Here is a 19,752-nt window from a genome sequence, read left to right as displayed (position 1 = left end):
TTATTAAATATCAACTCTGAGCTGAGCACTTGTGCTAGAAAGAAAAATAAGGCAAACTACTCTCAGGGTACTTAAAATCTGGTAGAAACATAAAGGGAAGGTTGGTGGGCATTGGTTTCACTGACTTCCACATGCTAAGCTAAATCACTTTGTGCATTTGTTCAGCCTCATTATTAGGGATAGAACTTACTTGTAAAAAGAAAAATATTCAAATTTTGTTACAATTGGAGTTAATTGTTACTGTGTGTGGTTTTTTTTTTTTTTTTTTAATTTGACAGGCTTTTTAAACCAGCTTGGTGAAAGTAACTTTTTTGAAAACAGAGGTCTGTGTTGTTGCTTCTTGTTCCAAGAGTTTAGCCTGGTCCTTACTTAGAAACATTGCTTAATTCCATGACAGCTTATTTTTACAAATTTGTGGATTCTTTTGTTGTTTACTTAAGTACTCTTAGAAATAGAAAATCCTAGAAGAGAACTCAGGAATTTGCCTGAATGTTGCAAAACTTTTCTGATAATTGTTCAAACAAGGGAGTTTAAAAAATTGTTGTCCCTTGTGCACTTACAATTTTATTATAGACGTGGGAAAATGGTGACAGACTGGGAACTGGAGAACTTGGCTTGACTGCGAACTTGAAGAAACACTCTTTCTTAGTATCCTGTGTGCTCTAGGTGGGCAACAAACGAGAGCTCACAGCCAGAGCAAGGCAATGAGAAAGGATTCTGGTGGATTTCATTGTAAACGTGTTCAGTGTTGTAGGGCTCATCTGGGTCAATAATTAAAGATGTTTAGTAATCCAGGAAATACAAAAGTGATCAGAAGTAGGCTTCTGATATGGGACAGACACTCAGGAGCGAAGTAAGGATTTGAGATAGAGTCATCCACTTCAAGGTGATAGTTAAACTTGAGAATAGGAGGAGGAGAGAGACTATAAAAGAATGTGCAGAGGTCTGTGAACATCACATGACAAATTATGTAGTTTTCTCACTATCACTTTGTCTAACCCAGAACTTTTTAGAAAAATCAACTGAAAGAGAAACTCGCCAAGAATATGCCCTGGCTATGATTCAGTGCAAAGTTCTGAAACAGTTGGAGAACTTGGAGCAGCAGAAGTACGATGATGAAGATATCAGCGAAGATATCAAATTTCTTTTGGAAAAACTTGGAGAGAGTGTCCAGGACCTTAGGTGTGTTATTCTTTTTAATTCTCATGTGCTGGATCTGTTGGACTTTGTTCGACTTGCATAGCATTTTAAGAAAACCTGAATTTGTTGTCACCTATACAAATCAAGAGAGTTCACTAAAATACATTAATGTCTCCTGGGAAGACATCATTCTGACATGGCAACAGTTGGACAGAACTGTGTTACCTCTTCTAATTTGGGGAGATTCCCACTGTTTTTTGCTGTCTAAACTCTGACCAGCTTTACTCCCTCAGGATGTGACTCCACCCTGGAGCTCCTCGAGAGTCTTCTCTTAGAGTCTTTTTAAGCAACAACAGTAGTTTGTTAATTAGTGGAGGAGGTTTGCCTGTATATGGAGAAAGTATTTGTTTTCCTGCTTTTTGAAGGACTTTTGTCTCATTTTTTAATATTAAAAGTAATGTAAATAATGTATATACAGGGAAAGAATTAGCCAGTATGGAAGGAACTGCATGCCACTCCCACCATCTTCACTGCCTCGCCTCACTCTCCCTCGTGTCTCTTGTGTTGGCTTCTAAAAAGCCTTCTAGCCCTTCTCTGCCTGCCCCCTACAACCCACAAATGGGGCTCTGCATATTCTTTTGGATCTTGTTCTTTTTCTGTTTCGTACATAATATCTTGATGATCTTTTCCATTAACACTCGTATTCTTTGTTTTTAAATTACCATTGGCACGTTTTTTAAAGGGTTACTCTCTGGAAATAGGTACTTGTCTTGGGTGGACTAGGGTTTGGAGCCAGGCTGATTCTTGGAATTGTTTGGCTACTTTTTCCATGTGTGACCTTGCACAAGCTTCTTGAGTTTTTCAAGTCTGTTTTTCTTTTAGTAAAACAGTAATAAAAATGTTAACCTTGCAGGATTTGTTGTGAGGTTCCGTCTGCTCTGCAAACGCCTTCAGCATAGTATGTGCTCCAGAAATGTATTTACCAGATGATTCAGTGCAGCCATAATCCCAAGGCCCAAAGATTTCCCAGAGGTGGGAGGTGTTATCTGTATCAGTGGTTTGTAATGGATCTTGTGGAGGAAGAAAAATGATTTTTATTTTTCTAGAATTTCAAATATTTCAAATATGGATACATTGATTATAATAGGCAGGCCAGGAATAGGCTTCACAGCTATACATTCTGTTACTATGTTTATTAAAAACCGATGACTGGTTCTCTGTAATAATCATTTAAGGCCTGTTTTTGTAAAAAATAAGATTAGTGATAGCTTTCTAAATGATTTAATCCATTTTAGCTAATTATTACTGATTTTTCACCTTGAATTTGGTAATTTGAAAAATACTATTTACATAAAGCTAATAGGGTGATGGACGCAGCTAAAAGAGGCTGGTCTCTGTTTTTGCTATTATAGGATTAGGATACGAATATTAAAAATACTAGTTTACTTCTTGTACTAACTGGCCCTACATTAAAGTGTTTTACTGCTTTATTCAAATGGTACCCTCTGATGAATTTATCTAGTACATCTTGGTTATACTGAATTACTATTAGTGTTTGAATGGTTGCATCTTTTTTAAATTTTTACTTGAGAGAAAGTCCAAGTATGTTCTGACAGTGTGTTTGTCTACTGGCTAACCACATTAAAAATTTTCATACTGTAAAGCTTGGAGTAATCAAGTTACTCTCCAGTGAATGGTTTTTAAATTAAGGTGAATTGCAGTTTGTTATATGTACAGAGGCTTTTGTCTTTAGTCCGTAATGGATTAATTCAGTTATTTCTGTCTATACTCTTTGTCATCACATTGTAAAATATTGTGCCAATACGTGTGATTTTGTTTTTATGATGTATTATTATAGTTTATGATATTTATAGTATAATGGAGTTTATTATGTTAAAGTACTATGCTTTTACGTAACATATTATTTTGCCTATTGGTCTGGGAAATATAGTATTTCAAGTGTCATGGTAGAAATTCTGATAGATCTATCAATTTTTTTCTTATACACATTCATGTATATATTGGAGTAAGGATTTTGAAAGCAAATGTTGATTTTTATGTCTCATACCCAGCATTCAAATTTGACAGGAGAGTTGGACCTTACTACACTGAATAACATTTCACATGATTTATTAAAGATTATTTAAATTGTTTAAAGTTCGTTTAGTGGTAGTTTGTTAATGTACAAAGGATGGTCAGTCTTTGTAATTAAATAATAAGTGAAGACATTTTATTTTGCTTAATTTTGGAGTGTCAGATTCTTATAAACCTTGAATTCTTTAAACATTTTTATAGTTCATTTGATGAATACAGTTCAGAACTTAAATCTGGAAGGCTGGAATGGAGTCCTGTGCACAAATCTGAGAAATTTTGGAGAGAGAATGCCGTGAGGTTAAATGAGAAGAACTATGAACTCTTGAAGTAAGTTTATTATTCCACTTTACACTCTTAATATCTGTTATCCCAAATCCTCACCAACACTTGTTTTTGTCACTCTAAATTTTAGATATTCTGTGGTTTTAATTTGTATTTTCTTGCTGACTAATGTGGTTAAATACCTTTTCATATCCATTTGACCATCTGGACATCTTTTCTTGGAGAAGTGCCTGTTCAAGTCTATTTTCTTTCCTTCTACAGGAGTTCTATATGTATTCTGAACATGAGGTTGTTGTCTCATATGTATATTTTCATCACAGCCATTTTGTCCCCACTCTGTCACATGCCATTTTACTTTTTAATTGTGTCTTGATGAAGAGGTGCTCTAAATTTTGATGTAGCTCAATTCATCAGTCTTTCCCTGTTTGGCTAGTGCTTTTCTGTGTCCTGGTTAAGAAGTTTTTGCCTACTCAAGGTCACGAAAATGTCTTTATATGATATCTCCTGGAAACTTTATTGTTTAACTTCTTATAGTTAGATACCCAGTCCATCTGGAATTGATTTTTGGGTAAGGCATAAAGTAGGCAACAGGATTTATTTTTTTCTTTCCATAGATATTTAATTGAACCAGCTCCATTTGTTGAAAACATTTCCCCCAGTGCTCTCCAGGTTTACTTTTGTCATAATAAGATGACTGATATGTGTAGGTTTGTTTCTTTTTTTAGTGAGATATAGTTTATATAGCATACAATTCATATGTTTAAACAATAAAATTCAGTGGTTTATAGTATATTCAGATATTTGTACCCATTGCTTCAAAAAGAAACGTCATATCCTTTGGCCATCACCTCTCTATCCACCCATCTACCTAGCCCTAAGTAACCACTGATACCTGGATTTGCCTGTTACAGAAATTTCATGTAAATGGAATCATGTATGTTTTTCATGACTGGCTTCTTTCACGTACTGTAATGTGTTCAGGGTTCATCCGTGTTGTGGAATTTATCACTACTTCATTCCTTTTTATGGTTGAATGATTTTCTATTATGTGGATAAGACCACATTTTATTTATGCACTCATCAGTTCATGAACTTTTGGGTTGTTTCCACCTTTTGGTTATTATAAATATTGCCAGTAATAGTTGTGATACAAGTTGTGTGGGTATGTTTTCATTTGTCTTGCTGTTAGATACTTGGGTGTGAAATTGCTGAGTCATATGTTAACTCTGTGATTAACCATTTGAGGAACTGCCAGACTGTTTTCCAAAGTGGCTACACAATTTGCTATTCCCACTAACAGTGAATGAGGGTTCTGATTTCTCCACATCTTTGCCAACATTTGTTATGACCTGACTTTTTGATTCTAGCCACCTTGAGTGAGTGTGCAGTGATATCTCATTGTGGTATCTATTTGTATTCCTGATGGCTGATAATGTCAAGCATCTTTTTCATGTGCTTGTGGGCCATTTGTATATCTACTTTGGAGAAATGTCTGTTTAGATGCTTGGCTCATTTTTCAGTTGGGTTGTCTTTTTATTACTTAGTTGTAAGGGTTCTTTATATATTCTGGATACAGGTCCCAGATTCAGATATGTGATTTGTAAATATTTTATCTCATGTTGTGGGTTATCTTATCACTTTCTTGACAGTGTCCTTGTGAAGCACAAAAATTCTAAAATTTCTATCAAGTCTAATTAATTTTTTCCTTAGTTATTCATGCTTTTGGTGTGTTGCTAAAACTGAGATTATGAAGATTTACTCCCATGTTTTCACAATATTTTTATAGACTTGGCTCTTACATTTGGGTTTTTGATCCATTTTGAGTTAATTTTTGTATATGGCATGAAGTAAGGGTCCAACTTCTTTCTTTTGCATGTGGCTATCCAGTTGTCCTAAGTACTATTTGTTGAAAAGACTATTCTTTACTTATTGAATTATCTTGGCATCCTTGTTGAAAATCAGTTGACTATAGACTTGGGTTTATTTCTGGACTCTCTGCTGGTCAATAAGATTACTGTGATAGCAGTACCACACTGTTTTGATTGCTGTTGCTTTATTGTCAGTTTGGAAAACAGGAAGTATGACTTTCTACCTTTTTTCTTTTTATGAGAAAAAGAGTGTATCTTTAATGAGTCTCTAATTGGTAGATATTTTAAATTGTTACTAGAGTTTGCTGTCACACACAGTGTGAGAATTACTAATATATACCTTACTACAACTTTTAAAATAGACTTTAATTTTTAGAACAATTTTAGATTCACAGAAAAATCGAGCAAAAAGTAGAGTGCTTTCATATGCTACCTCTACCTCCACCAACACCGTTTCCTGTTTCTAACGTCCACTTGTTAGCATTAGTGTGGTACATTTGTTACAATTGATGAACTAATATTGATATGTTATTAACTAAAGTTCATACATAGTTTGCATTAGAATTCACTCTTTGTATTGTATAGTTTCCTCATTCTGAACTTTTCAACTTTGTATGTAGCTCTGTGGGTTTTGACAAGACTATCTTTGCTCCAATGAATTGCCCTTGCTCCACTGTCACAAGATCAGTTGACTGTATTTGTGTGGGTCTATTTCTGGGCCCTCTCTTCTGTTTCAGCGATCTATTTGTCTGTTCTTTTACCAATACCATATTGTTTTGAGTCCTGTTTTTATAGTAAATCTTGGAGTTGGTAATGTCAGTCCTGTGACTTTGTTGTTCTTTAATATTGTGCTGGCCATTCTGGGTCTTTTGCTTTTCCATAACTTTAGAATATATGGAAACAAACTTTAGTTTGTCAGTATCTACAAAATAACTTGCAAGGATTTTGATTGGGATTGTATTGAATCTATAGATGGAGTTGGGAACAATTGGTATCTTGACAGTGTAGAGTCTTTCTACTTGTGAATGTGGAATATCTGTTTATTTGTTTCAATTTTCTTTGATTCCTTTCATTTGGCTTTTGTTTTCCTCATATAGATCTTGCACATATTTTGTTACATTTATACCTAAGTATTTCTCTTTCTCTCTTTTTTTTTGATGCTAATGGTCTTGTGTGTGTGTGTGTGTGTGGGTGGGTGTGTGTTGTTGTTGTTGTTGTCCACCCCCCTGCCTCTTTTTTTTTTTTTTGAGACAGAGTCTCACTCTATTGCCCAGATTGCAATGGCGCAATCTCGGCTCACTGCAGCCTCTGCCTCCTGGGTTCAAGATTCTCCAGCCTCAGCCTCCTGAGTAGCTGGGATTACAGGAGTGCACCACCATGCCCAGCTCATTGTTGTATTTTTAGTAGAGATGGGGTTTCACCATGTTGGCCAGGCCAGTCTCTAACTCCTGACCTCATGATCTACCCATCTCGGCCTCCCAAAGTCCTGGGATTACAGGCGTGAGCCACCGTGCCTGGCCTTTTCCCCTTTTTTAAGAGGCAGGATCTAGCTCTGTCATCCAGACTGGAGTGAAGTGGTGTGATCATAGCTAACTGTAACGTCAAACTCCTGGGTTCAAGAGATCCTCCCATCTCAACCTCCTGAGCAGCTAGGACTACAGGCACATACCACCGTGTCTGGCTATTTTTTTTTTTTGTAATTTTTTAAAGTTTTGTGGAGATGGGATGTCACTCTGTTGCCCAGATTGGTCTCGAATTCCTGGCCTCAAAGCAATCCTCCCGTCTCTGCCTTTCAAAATGCTAGGATTATAGGCATGAGCCACTATGCTTGGCCTAGTGCTGTGTTTTTAATTTGAAATTCCAATTGTTCAGGGATAGTGTATGGGGAAACAAGTGAATCATAGATTTACCTCGTATCCTGTGACTTTGCTGTAATTATTTCTTTTATTTCCTTTTTTGTTTTATTACGCTTAATAATACTTCCAATATGATGGTGAATACAGTGATGAGAGGGTACATCCTTGCCTTGCTCCTGATCTTAGGGAGGAAAGCATCTAGTTTCTCATTATTCAGTATGATGTTAACTATAGATTTTTTTTTTGCACACTATCTTTATTTGGTAAAGTTGAGAATGTTTCCCTCTATTCCTAATTTGCTGAGAGTTTTTATCATGAATGGATATTGAATTTGTCAAATAATTTTCCTAACTCTATTGATATGGTTTTTCTTCTTTAGCCTGTTGGTGTGATGGGCTACATTAATTGATTCTCAAATATTACACTACAAAATATTACACTAGCCTTGCATAGCCGGACTCAATCCTGTGTGGTCATAGTTTAATAATTCATTTTGCATGTTATTAGATTTGATTTGCCAATATTTTTGTTGAGGATTTTTGCATCTGTGTTCATGAGAGATAGTGCTCTGTAAATTTCCTTTCTTGTGATGTCTTTTTCTGATTTTGGGATTATGGTCATGTTGGTCTCATAGAATGATTTAAGAGTTGTTCCCTCTGCTTCTGTTTTCTGGAAGAGACTGTAGAGAATTGGTATTGTTTCTTTCTTAAATGTTTGACATAATTTACCAGTGAGAACATGTAGGCCTGTTGCTTTCTGTTTTGTAAGGTTATTAATTACTCATTTCTTTAATAGATATAGGCCTATTCGATTATCCACTTCTCCTTAGGTGAGCACTGTGAAGGCCACCTAACTTCCATAAGACTAGACTCCTTGGGGTTTTTATTTCTCTAGCTAGTTTTTGTTCAATCTTTAGCAATTAGTCAGTTTGCCTTTAAGTGTTTCTACCAGTTGATAGATCCAACAGCAGTTTCTGCTCCCAATAAGCTTTGATTCTCTGTCACCCATCTCTCTAGCTTCCAGGGAGGTGCTTTGTCCTGGGACCTCAGTTCTCTGATGGATCCTGATGGATCTAAGACGACTTGTTTTGTTCAGCATTTGTTTTTTTTCCTGCTGTGAAGATCGGAGTGATGATTTCCAAGCTCTTTACATGCTATACCAGAAACTGGAAGAAGTCTGCTCTTTTGTTTCCAAGATGATTTTGGCTATTCTGGGTCCCTTAACATTTCATATGAATTTTAGAATCACCTCGTTAAAATCTACAAAGAACCCAGTTTGGACTCAAATAGGGATTCCGTTGAAGCTGTATGTCAGTTTGGGAAGTATTTGGTATTCAGATCCATGAACCTGGGATGTTTTCTGATTTGTTTAGATCATATTTAATTTCTTTCAACAGTGTTTTGTAGATTTCAGAATATAAATTTGGCATGTCTTTTGTTAAATTTATTTCTAAATATTTTGTCCTTTTGATGCTATTGTAAATGAAGTTGTTTTCTTTTTTTTAAATTATTTATTGCAAGTTTATAGAAAAACAATTGAGTTTTGTAGATTGACCTTATAATACCCTTTTCTTTATTGGATTCCTTTGTATTTTCTGTCTGCTGTTGGCCCTCGAATATGCAGGAATTAGGGATGCCGACCCTCCTTCCCCACAGTCAAAAAGCCACGTATAACTTTTAGCTTCTCCAAAACTTAACTACTAATAACTTCCTGTTGACTAGAAGCCTCACTGATAATAAACAGTTGATTAATACATATTTTGAATGTTACCTGTGTTATATACTGTATTCTTACAATAAATTAGATAAAAAATATTATTAAGAAAATCATAAGAAAGAGAAGATATATTTACCGTCCATTAAGTGGAAGTGGATCATTGTAAAGATCTTCATCCTCCTCATCGTCGTGTTGAGGAGACTGAGAAAGAGAAGATGTTGGTGTTGCTGTTTCAAGGGTGGCAAAGGTGTAAGAAAATCCATGTGTAAGTGGACCAGTTCAGACTTGTGCTGTTCAATGATCAACTGTACAAGATTATGTCATCTGTGAATAGAGAGTTTTACTTCTCACTTTTTCAATCTGGGTGCCTTTTATTTCTGTTTTTTGCCCAATTGCTCTGGCTAGAACCTCTCCTATGCAAATGTCTTTATGAATTGTTTGTTCCATTCCATCATCTATTTGTCTGTTCTTACTCCAATACTATGTTATGTTAATTGCCATTCATTATTTTCTGTCTTGGTGTCTGATAGTATGAGCTTACCTGTTCTTCCAAGGTGTCTTGGTGCTTTCTGGACTTCCGCATTTCTGTACGCATTTTAGAATCAGCTTGTCAAACAAATGGTTTGACCGGTATTTTGATTGGGATTGAAGCCATAGTTTATTCCAGGGGGAGTTGATATTATTTTAATTTGGAAGGAGGGTCCTCCAATCCATGAACATGGTAGTATATCCCTTCATTTATGTAGGATTTCCGTCGGATAATGTTACTCTCTTGTCCGTTTTTCATTACATTTATTCGTTTGTGTGTGATTTTTTTATAGTGTTTCTATAGATATTGCATTACAGTTTTTCACCTTCTACCTCAACTTCAATGGAACTTTTTGTGATGATAGAAGTAGTTTATATCTGTTCTGCTCAGTACAATAGTTTGTCACTAAAGAGCACTGGAAATGTTCTTGGTAACTGAGAAACTAAATTTTAACCAATTTAACTTTAAAACAAACCACATGTGGCTAGTGGTTGTCATATGAGGCAGCACAGTTTGAGCCTGGTATCTAAAAATACTGGTATAATTAGTTCTGTGTTGTAAATCAGGTTGCTCCTTGGCTTACCTCCCTGCCAGCTTGGTATTTGGTTTTCTCATATTTAATATTTGTTCTTCTGACTTTCCGCTTCAATATTTTATTGTTTTTGTTTCATTTCCCATTTCGTCCTTCCTTATAGATTTATACTTTTAAGAAATCCTCCTACTGTCATTTAAATGAGGCATCCAGATGGAACATTTTTCAGATCCACCTGTCTGTGTTGTTCAGACTCAATTTTCTGTGTATTACTGAAAATGATACATTATTCTTATTTAAACGAAGTGTGGTAAATCAAAGTGAGTGCTTGATGTCAGCAAGACTGACAGAATAGGAAGTGGTAAGGAATGGGTTAGTTTTTCATTGTTACCTTTTGACTTTGAGTTTTAACAACAAAAAGAGCTTGGATTTTTTTTTTAAATCTAGTTTTTAGAAAACTTGAATATAATGGAGGGGAACGTTTTACAAATTATTACAAAAGCATTATGTGTATCTTTATTATGATACACTTAAAGAGACTTTTGAAAAGGGTACCTTCTAGTTTTTGGTGTTAGGTTTTAATTTTTGTGGCTTCTTCAGATTATTCCCTTTATCTTTGTATGACACTGTGATTTTTCTGAATAGCCAGGAACAATGGTATATGGTATTTTTCTTTTCTTTTTCTTTTTTTTTTTGAGACGGAGTCTTGCTCTGTCACCCAGGCTGGAGTGCAGTGGCACGATCTCGGCTCACTACAAGCTCTGCCTCCCAGGTTCACGCCATTCTCCTGCCTCAGCCTCCCTAGTAGCTGGGACTACAGGTGCCCACCACCATGCCCGGCTAATTTTTTCTATTTTTTAGTAGAGACGGGTTTTCGCCGTGTTAGCCAGGATGGTCTTGATCTCCGGACCTCATGATCCGCCCGCCTCAGCCTTGCAAAGTGCTGAGATTACAGGCGTGAACCCACCGCGCCCAGCTGATATATGGTGTTTTTCTTTTATGTTTATATGATGATGAGAAATTTAAAATTATTGTTTGTCTTTAGTTTTTATTCTTGTTAATGGAGAAACCAAACTCTGTGAAACCTCAGAAGAGGTTTCTTCTGAGCCAATATGAGTGACCACTGTCTTGGGAGAAACAGTCTTATGGAGCCCTGAGAAAGTGTACCTGATTTCTGTTTTACATTAATGGTGGCCAGTTGTGCCTAAACTCCAAAAGGGAAGGGGTATTATGAGTTTTGTCTGATCCCTCTTCCCATCATAGCCTGAAACTTAGTTTTTGAGGTTTCTCTGGGGTCCCCTTGGCCAAGAAGGGGAGTCTCTTCTGTCACTTGGGGTGTTACCAGTTGTGAATATGTATGGGTCTGCAGCAACTCGATCCTTGCCTCCTTGGAGGAAATAATTCTGCTGAGGGGCAGAAATAGGTTTAAGGCAGAGTGAGAGACCAGGGCAAGTTTTAGAGCAGAAGTGAAGGCTTATTAAAAAAGTTTTAGAGCAGGAATGAAAGGAAGTAAAGTACACTTGGAAGAGGGCCAGGTGGGTGACTTGGGAGATCCAAGTGCCCTGTTCTGCCCTTGACTTGGGGTTTTATACATTGGCATGGTTCTGGAGTTTCCATTTCTCCTCCCTCGATGTTTCCCTTGGGCTAGCCTGTCACGTTCAGTGGCCTGCCAGCACTTGGGAGGGGCCACATGCACAGTATGTTTACTGAAGTTGTGTTCATGCTCACTGAAGGCATTTTCCCCTTGGTTGAGCATTCCTAGAGGAAGGTCATATACCGGTTAAACTCGGCCATTTTGCACCTTAATGCGCATGCTTAAGCCTGCCCACCCCACTCTTGAGATACTATTGGGAAGCTGCTGATCACCAGCTTCAGGTGTTTTCTATTGTTGGGAAACTCTCTTTCCCTGGCGCCAGCTGCAACCAATTATTATTTTAGAGCGGCAGCTTAACAACCCCCTGATCATGTCACCTGATACTCTTTACATTCTTACAAATTATCTGCAAGAGGTCAATGACAGGTACTAGTGCTGCCCATTTAAGATAGATCTGGATGAAATCTTTATTTGATTCTGCTGTTTAAAAAGCACCACGCATACTGGTCTTCCTTTTATCTGTGGATAACCACACTTACGTCAGGTAATTCCAGACTTGGCAAGTAGGTAAGTTAATTTTTCCCTCTCACTTTTGAACTGTAGAGAAAATACCTTGTAGCTTGTATGTTAGTAGTTTTGAAATAAATATGTATTTTGAATAAGGAAATACTCTGAAATATAAGAAGCCATGGAGATAGAAGAAAAGGAAAAGCTGAGAGGGAAAACAAGTTTCTAAAACTGAGGGAAAACATTGTGAAAGAGAATGAATGTATTTGTTGAGTGATCAATTAGAATAATAGTGTAAATTCTAATTTGATTATAACAGATGCTTTTCAAGATTACATTTCTAGCTAATGTCGAGGCAGAAATCACATTTGGTCTAACTACAGAGCTGTGGTGTGTTGCTGCCTGGATCCATTGGACTATTTGATAGAATCATGACTTGTGGTTAATGTGGCAATAGAGGTTTGGATTGTGATTGTTGAATCTATTGTTGACTTAACTGTATTCAGATACATCTTGGAGGGAACTCTCTCATTGCGTACCATAAAATCTCTTATTTTGAACCTGTTCTTTTGAACATTTTTATTGATTATTTGACACAGAAATAGCATGCTCAGCAGGTTTATAGCTAATAATACAAAGATGTTTTCATTGTTGCTGAAGATATTTAGTGGACTTAATGGTCCTGAAGGGTAAGAATTAAAATCATGTCCACATTTTGCAGATTTGACTAGAAAGTCTGTGATTCCTTCCAGTTCTAACATTATTTGACTCTAAGGCTGTGCATCTCAAATGTTAATGGAGATCTTGTTAAAATGCAGATTCTAATTCAGTAGTCCTAGATTAGGGTCTGTGGTCAGCATTTCTAAGTAACCAGGTGATGTCCATGCTGCTGGTGTGTACACCGTATTTTGGGTATCAGGGAGGGTCTCAGCCGTATGGAGAATGGCTTAAGTCACTGAGAATGGTTTAAGGCAGGGATTGGCAGCGTGATTTGGTAAAGACCCACCCAGGTAGTAAATATTTTTGACTTTTGAACCATTTTGTTTCTGTCCCAAATTACTCACCTCTGCCATTGCAGTGCCAGCTATGGGCAACAAGTAAACTAATGAGCGTGGCTGTGTTCCAGTAAAACATTTACAGAAACAGATGGCATCTGGGTTTGGACTTGAGCTGTTATTTTCTGACTTCTGGTTTGATGTATTCAGAATGTCAGTCTTAAATAACGAAATTTAGAAAGTAAGATTAAATACAGAGATTGTTCGAGCTCAAAGCTTGAAGATGGCTACCTGAGAGCATAGATTCAAGTTGCCTTGAATATACACTCCAATTAGTAGCAGTTACAAGTGGGCTTTTAAGGGAAAAAGAAGAGGCAGTTCCTAAGTCGTTTATCAAGAATTTACATTAAAATGACATAAACTGTTGATTAGCTGTACATTGATGTTCGTATCACAAATTCCAGGAACATGAGGGTAATGAGTGGGACAGTTAGGGACAAACTGCCTTTAAATAATTGCCCTTGGACCCACACTCTTGTTTCTGGGTGTGAAAAATTTTATATATTTCACATAGCTTTGACAACTCTGAGCTATTTTTCTTTTCTTGAGAACAAATGTTATATTTTAAATTATTTTTGTTAATGTAATTTGCTTATAATTTCATAAAATTTCTTGATATTTAAATTATCGAAATAAAACATAGAAGTAATCTTTTGAAATTATCAAAATGTTTCAGTTGAATTAAATTTAATTTTAGAATAATTTGCAAGTTAGCCTTTTAAAAACGTACATAGTTTGAAATGTTAAAAACATAAATAGATATATGAGAAACTGAATATATGTCTTGTTTCATCTTGAAGGCAGAGAGAACTAAAGTGGAGAGGTTTCTTCACTGCTATTCAATCTCAGACTCTTCCTGAGGAGGAACTAGGATCAGCAGGCCATGGTCTCTTTCGGTGCCTAGACATACCTTACCTATATCTTTATATACCATTACTTATACATGTCATCAGACTAAATGTATTGATCTGTGATCTGTCATTTTTCCTTCCTATGACTTGAAGTCATTCAACATGACTGTCTTAATACATATTACAATGGCAGGTGGTAATTAGTATTATAAAGAAAAGTGGAGAAGGAAAAGAGAATGATGGGGAGAGTACTGCCTTAGGGTAATCCTGGCCTCTTATACAAGAGATGACATTTGAGCTGAAAACTGAATATTGTCTCTCAGTGTACTAGTGGGTTCAGTTGGCTAATTTGTTAAGGTTTTTATGTATCTATTTCTGAGTTGCTGGGATATTAGAAAGAGTTGTTTTTATATGTTGGTCTTCTACCAAGCCATTTAAAAAACCTTCATTCTGACTGGTTATCACAGTTATGCTCTGCTTTTAGAATGAATTGAGAAGTTTTCCATCTATTTTTAGGCCCTTGAGCATTAAAATACAGTAGGTCCTAGGGTTTACAAATGGCTTATGAAAATGTATATAAGTAGCCGTTTTGTGTTAAAATAACTTTTCTTCATCTTCTAGTTTTCTTGAGGCGGGGAGTCCCTGATATTTTGGAAATTGTGCATGGCCTACATTGTGAATCTGAAAGAAACTTGTTATGTATGTATGAAGCTTTGAAAACTGCAAATTTGTGTGTAATAGTGAAATATTTAGAAGAATATGAATATACTAATGTCTATTTTCAGGAAGATATCTTCATTATACCTGTGCTCTGTTGTCCTCTATAGAAAAATTAGAACTTGATCTCTCTGGATAAAATTTGTTTCAGAATCTTGACAAAACTTTTGGAAGTGTCAGATGATCCCCAGGTCTTAGCTGTTGCTGCTCATGATGTTGGAGAATATGTGCGGCATTATCCACGAGGCAAACGGTAAGAGAAAGCCATTTCATTTGGTTTCTTGAAACCTTCAATGTAGAGTCTAAAATAATGTGCTTATCAAAAATGGAGTAGGTTAGCAAAGGAACTAACAAAGTAAATGAAATCAAGTTTGCCACAGTAGTGAGAATTATGATAAACCCAGTTAAAAATGAGTAGTATAGGCCGGGCGCGGTGGCTCACGCCTGTAATCCCAGCACTTTGGGAGGCCAAGGTGGGCAGATCACGAGGTCAGGAGATTGAGACCATCCTGGCTAACACAGTGAAACCTCTTCTCTACTAAAAAAAAAAAAAATTAGCTGGGCGTGGTGGCACGCGCCCATAGTCCCAGCTACTCGGGAGGCTGAGGCAGGAGAATTGCTTGAACCCAGGAGGCAGAGGTTGCCATGAGCCAAGATCGCACCACTGCACTCCAGCCTGGGTGACAGCGAGTCTGTCTCAAAAAAAAAAAAAAGTAGTATAAAAATATAAGTACACTTGTATAATACTACTGTGTAGATCACATTAGATATTTCATGTTAAAGATTTTCTTTGGTTTGTATGATTTAATTCAGTAGCCATTTTGCGAGCACTGGCTATTTTTTGTCTACTATTTGTACTTACAGAGATGAATTAAGTGTAAAATATTTACTTATCTGGCCCTTAGGAAAAGAATTGCCACCCCCCGTACGTAACCTGAATCATAAGGAAAAGGACTGCTTGGTTAGTGCTTGCCAAGTCCCTCTGTAGTGACTCACGCACACTAAGACGGAAACTTAATGGATTTCTGCAAGTTTTGCAGAAATGCGGTTGTCCCTTTTGTACTTGGCCCTTTCAGACCAAATATCTGGATACAATTAAGGGATGGTTAAAAAATAGTGAGGCTAGCTATTGGAATGGGGCACACAGATTTTGTAGCAGTGGAAGGATAACAGCAACCTCAGCATCTGAAGAATACCTCCTCAGAACCTGGAGATACAGGGGAGGGAGGGACGTCAGTGATCTTTGTTTCCAGTGAACTGCCTCTAGAGCTTTCTTCAAAGGAAAACACACAAATCTCCCAAGCTGTTGCCAGTGACTTCTGTTTAACTGAGTGCTGGGCCTGTCACCAACTGCCAGATAGCTCTCACTGCTATACCATGGCCACTCCGTTTAACCTTACTGAAAAATTTATTGGAAACAGAAGAGATAATGGTGGCTCCTGCACCTCCTAAGCAAAATGCCTGTCAGCAACTCTGTATGTCTCTCCCATTTCCCCAATTCTAAAGCTATCCCTCAGCCATCCCATGGTATGGACAAATTTCCTCTGACTGGTGCATAGACAAATAGGCCAGTCTCTCCTTAAAATAAGGACTCAGTTATTTGAACTGAACTCAGACTCTGAAGGTTTATCATCCAGCCAGGAGGTCACCCAGCCTGTTTCCTAACTCATGAAGGTCTCAGTTGGGTGGCCCCAGCAATGATAAACCACTTTCCAGGGGCACGATGAGTACCCTGGTATTATACTTTATGGAAGCCAGGCATTAACTCATCTGCCTCTTAAAGGGACAGTAACTTGCACTTTAGGGGTGGTCATAAGGAACCTTCAAGTATTTCAGGAAACACTACCAGTAGATTGCGTAGTCATCAGACAATTGTGGAGAGCTCTGTAAAAGGAGGCTGTCCTTGTAGACTCTGATGATTCATTGCATTTGTTTAGGTGGTTGAGTTCAGGACCCTGCGGGACATGGGTGGTGAGGTCACTGCTGCATGTTGGCCTTATCCTGGTGCTTGGAGTCTTGTAGGTAGTAAGTAGCCTTAATGAAATGGCATATAAAACTAATTAAGTGGACCTGGTCCCAGCCTGTGCCAGCCAAATTCATCAGAACCACCCACAAGTGTTGTGTTCATGGATAAATTTTTTGGAAGGTAAGATGGTGTAGAAATGAGGGGTTGATATTGTACGAAGACATTTGTCATGCCTTTCATTTTTCTTTGTTCCCGATAAGCCTTTTGGACTTCTGTCTCTCACCTTTCTGAACTTCTTGCAAGACAAGGCACTGAATGTGCTTTACAGAGAGGTTCGTCTGCCTAAGAGCAATGGGCAGATGTGCTTACTGCCATAGAGAGATTGGGGTTTCTCTAAGTTTAGGGTTCCTCTTATACAGTGTGCAGGGCTCATCTGGCTCCCTTTATGTTGGCTTGTGGAAATTGAGGCTTGGGGGACCAGCACTAAAATGCCAATATCTTGCTATTTCTGTTGCTGTGAACAATAAACTATCCTTTGTCTCAGACCTAGGAGTCTCATGTCTTCTACCAGGATCCATGAAACTGTGGCAGGCTAACTTGTTAGCTGCAAGTAGGGTAAAAACTAGGACCCTCATAGTTCTTGACACTGTAATATCAAGAGCTGTCCAAAATTAATATCATTCCAAAATAATCTGTTTTTCTATGGAAAATTAAAGATCTTTAGATAAGGCAAACATGAATGTAGCTAATAGTCTAATCTGTAACTCATCTAAAATGTGTTAAACATGAAAAACAGACGGATCGATAGTATATAGAGCCCTCTTAGATTTATAAGTGCTAAAAAGCAAATGAAGATAAAAATATGATTTTTCTAAAATCCTGAAAGTGAAAAGCTTGTTGAAGAATTTATCTTCTCACAGCACTGCCTCAGTAGCCAGCCAGTGTTTCAAATGGAACCTTTTGGCTATGTTGTGCACACCTGACCTGCTGCCAAGGCCGAAGCCTGCTGTGCCTTCACGTAATTCTGCTCTACTGCTCCGTTCCTTTCTTTCTTCCTGCTTTACTGTTTCTCCCTAAGAAGGATGATCTCTCCCACCATGCTGTACCTTCGTTAGACTTCCTATCACCAGTAACTGCTGCAGTCGATCCTCCGTGCTTTTCCTGAAATAGCCTTTTTGGGCCCAAAACTGTGGCCATGCTAATTCTTTTCTACGTCCTTCCAGTGGCTTATATTTACATCGTGGACTAATATAGTCATTCTTTATTCTGAAGCCTCTCACCAGCATAACTTATTTTCTCTGCAAGCTCCGGATCCTTCTGCTTTGAGATATGTTTTCGAATTATTTTCTCCTTTCATTAAGACTCTGCTTTTTGAAACTTCTCAAAAAACAAAACAAAACAAAACAGTGTTTTCTCTCATGGTTATAGGAGGTTTTTTTGTTTTTTTTGTTTTCCAAACTTTATGGATGTTCAGTGGATTTGCAGACCAACAATTTGAACTACGTTTTCTAAAAGATTAATCATAATACTCAAGCATTTTAAATTACGTAATTCTTTCATGTCAAGTATTAGAATTATTTTGTTTTTGAACTTTTACCAAGTTATCAAGAATAGACTTCTTGAGTCATAAGAAAGGTTCGCTGGGCGTGCTGGCTCACACCTGTAATCCCAGCACTTCGGGATTCAGTCGTATTTTGCTCACAACATGGCAGTTTTCTGAGATTGTATTTTGATCCTCATTATTCATTGGTTCCAGAATTGTGAATTTGCCCACCTCCTAAAAAGTTTATTTTCAACACCCGTGCCAATACTAGAGACGCTTTCGCAGTTATCCGTGGACATGTATAGAATTGTCGAATAATTGGAGTCGCGCATGGACACATCTGCAGCTGTGGGGGAACAAGGCAACATTCCGCCATCCTGTGTTCTGTTTTACGCTAGAAACAAGCATCCTTTACGTGGTCTGTTTAGTGCCATATTTTTTTTTTTTTGCAGTTTTGTGGGGTTTTTGTGTGTGTGGGGGGGCGATTTTGCTGTTTAAAATTGCCCCAGACCTTCTGCTGGAGTGGTGTATAATGTTCCTAAGCGCAAGAAGGGGCTGTTACGTGCCTGTGGAGAAAACTCGTGCATTAGAGAAGCTTCCTTCAGGCAGGAGCTATGGTGCTGTTGGCTGCTAGCTCAGGCCTCAGAGGCAGTCTAGAGAACAAGCAGCCTGTGACCGTGCTCTGTGAAGCTCAGTGGGGCTCCAAAGCCGACTGTGAAAGGACCTTGTCAGCTATTTTAAGGATTTGGGTCCTTTGTTTTATTTTTATTTATTTTTTTTAAGAAACGGTCTTACCCTGTTGTTCCAGCTAGAGTGCAGTGGTGCGATCATAGCTCACTGTAACCTTGAACTGGGCTCAAGTGATCCTCCCACCTCCGCCTTCTAAACAGCTGTTTCTACAGGTGCACACCACCATGCCTGGCTAATTTTTTATTTTAATTTTTTTGTGGAGACAGCATCTCATTGTGTGACCCAGGCTGGTCTCGAACTCCTGGGCTCAAGCAATTTGTCCTAGCTTGGTCTCCCAAAGTGCTGGGATTACAGGCATGAGCCTGGCCTGGGTCCTTTTCTTAAGAGAAGTAGAAGCCACTGAATTTTAAGTAGTAAAAATAATATGCAGAGTTTTGCTAAGATCCCTTTGGCTACAGTGAGAATGGGAGGCAGGAGAGCATCTTGTATCATCATCGCTGCAGAGCTGGGCTTGGTGTCCTGCAGGGACATAGGCTTTATGTCCTTTAATCATCACAGCAACGCTGTAAAGATGTCCTTGTCCTCCCTATTTGTCAGGGAGGAATTTACCAGGTAAAGGACTTGTCTAATTAACATGTTTGATAAATGGCTGAGCTGATTTGTTAGATAATGTTTTAAAGTAGAGTGCCTGGCATGCAGTAAGCACTCAGTTAATGTTTGATGATACTTACATTATGTTCTTTTTTGTTCCCCTCAGTTCAATACATTTTTTTAAAAAAACCATGCTTTAAAGAATAAAATATAAAAAGGTA

At 37.7% G+C, this 19,752-nt stretch overlaps 1 protein-coding gene across 4 annotated transcripts in view; it reads left to right on the top strand.

Moving 5' to 3' along the window:
* Positions 1 to 19,752, top strand: part of ATP6V1H (ATPase H+ transporting V1 subunit H) — a 120,640-nt gene that overhangs the window by 71,356 nt on the left and 29,532 nt on the right. For 2 of the 4 annotated variants that reach the window (XM_045398253.2, XM_005563314.4), the window contains 3 exons: positions 1,004 to 1,182; positions 3,436 to 3,561; positions 14,893 to 14,994. In XM_045398253.2, coding sequence (XP_045254188.1) covers positions 1,004 to 1,182; positions 3,436 to 3,561; positions 14,893 to 14,994 — 407 coding nt within the window. The remainder of the gene's footprint in view (positions 1 to 1,003; positions 1,183 to 3,435; positions 3,562 to 14,892; positions 14,995 to 19,752) is intronic. The other 2 variants (XM_073998814.1, XM_065519219.1) reach the window with 1 other exon arrangement.

Source organism: Macaca fascicularis, chromosome 8 (assembly GCF_037993035.2).
Source record: "Macaca fascicularis isolate 582-1 chromosome 8, T2T-MFA8v1.1".
Classification (NCBI taxonomy): Eukaryota; Metazoa; Chordata; class Mammalia; order Primates; family Cercopithecidae; genus Macaca; species Macaca fascicularis.
This window is presented reverse-complemented; position numbering and strand designations above follow the sequence as displayed.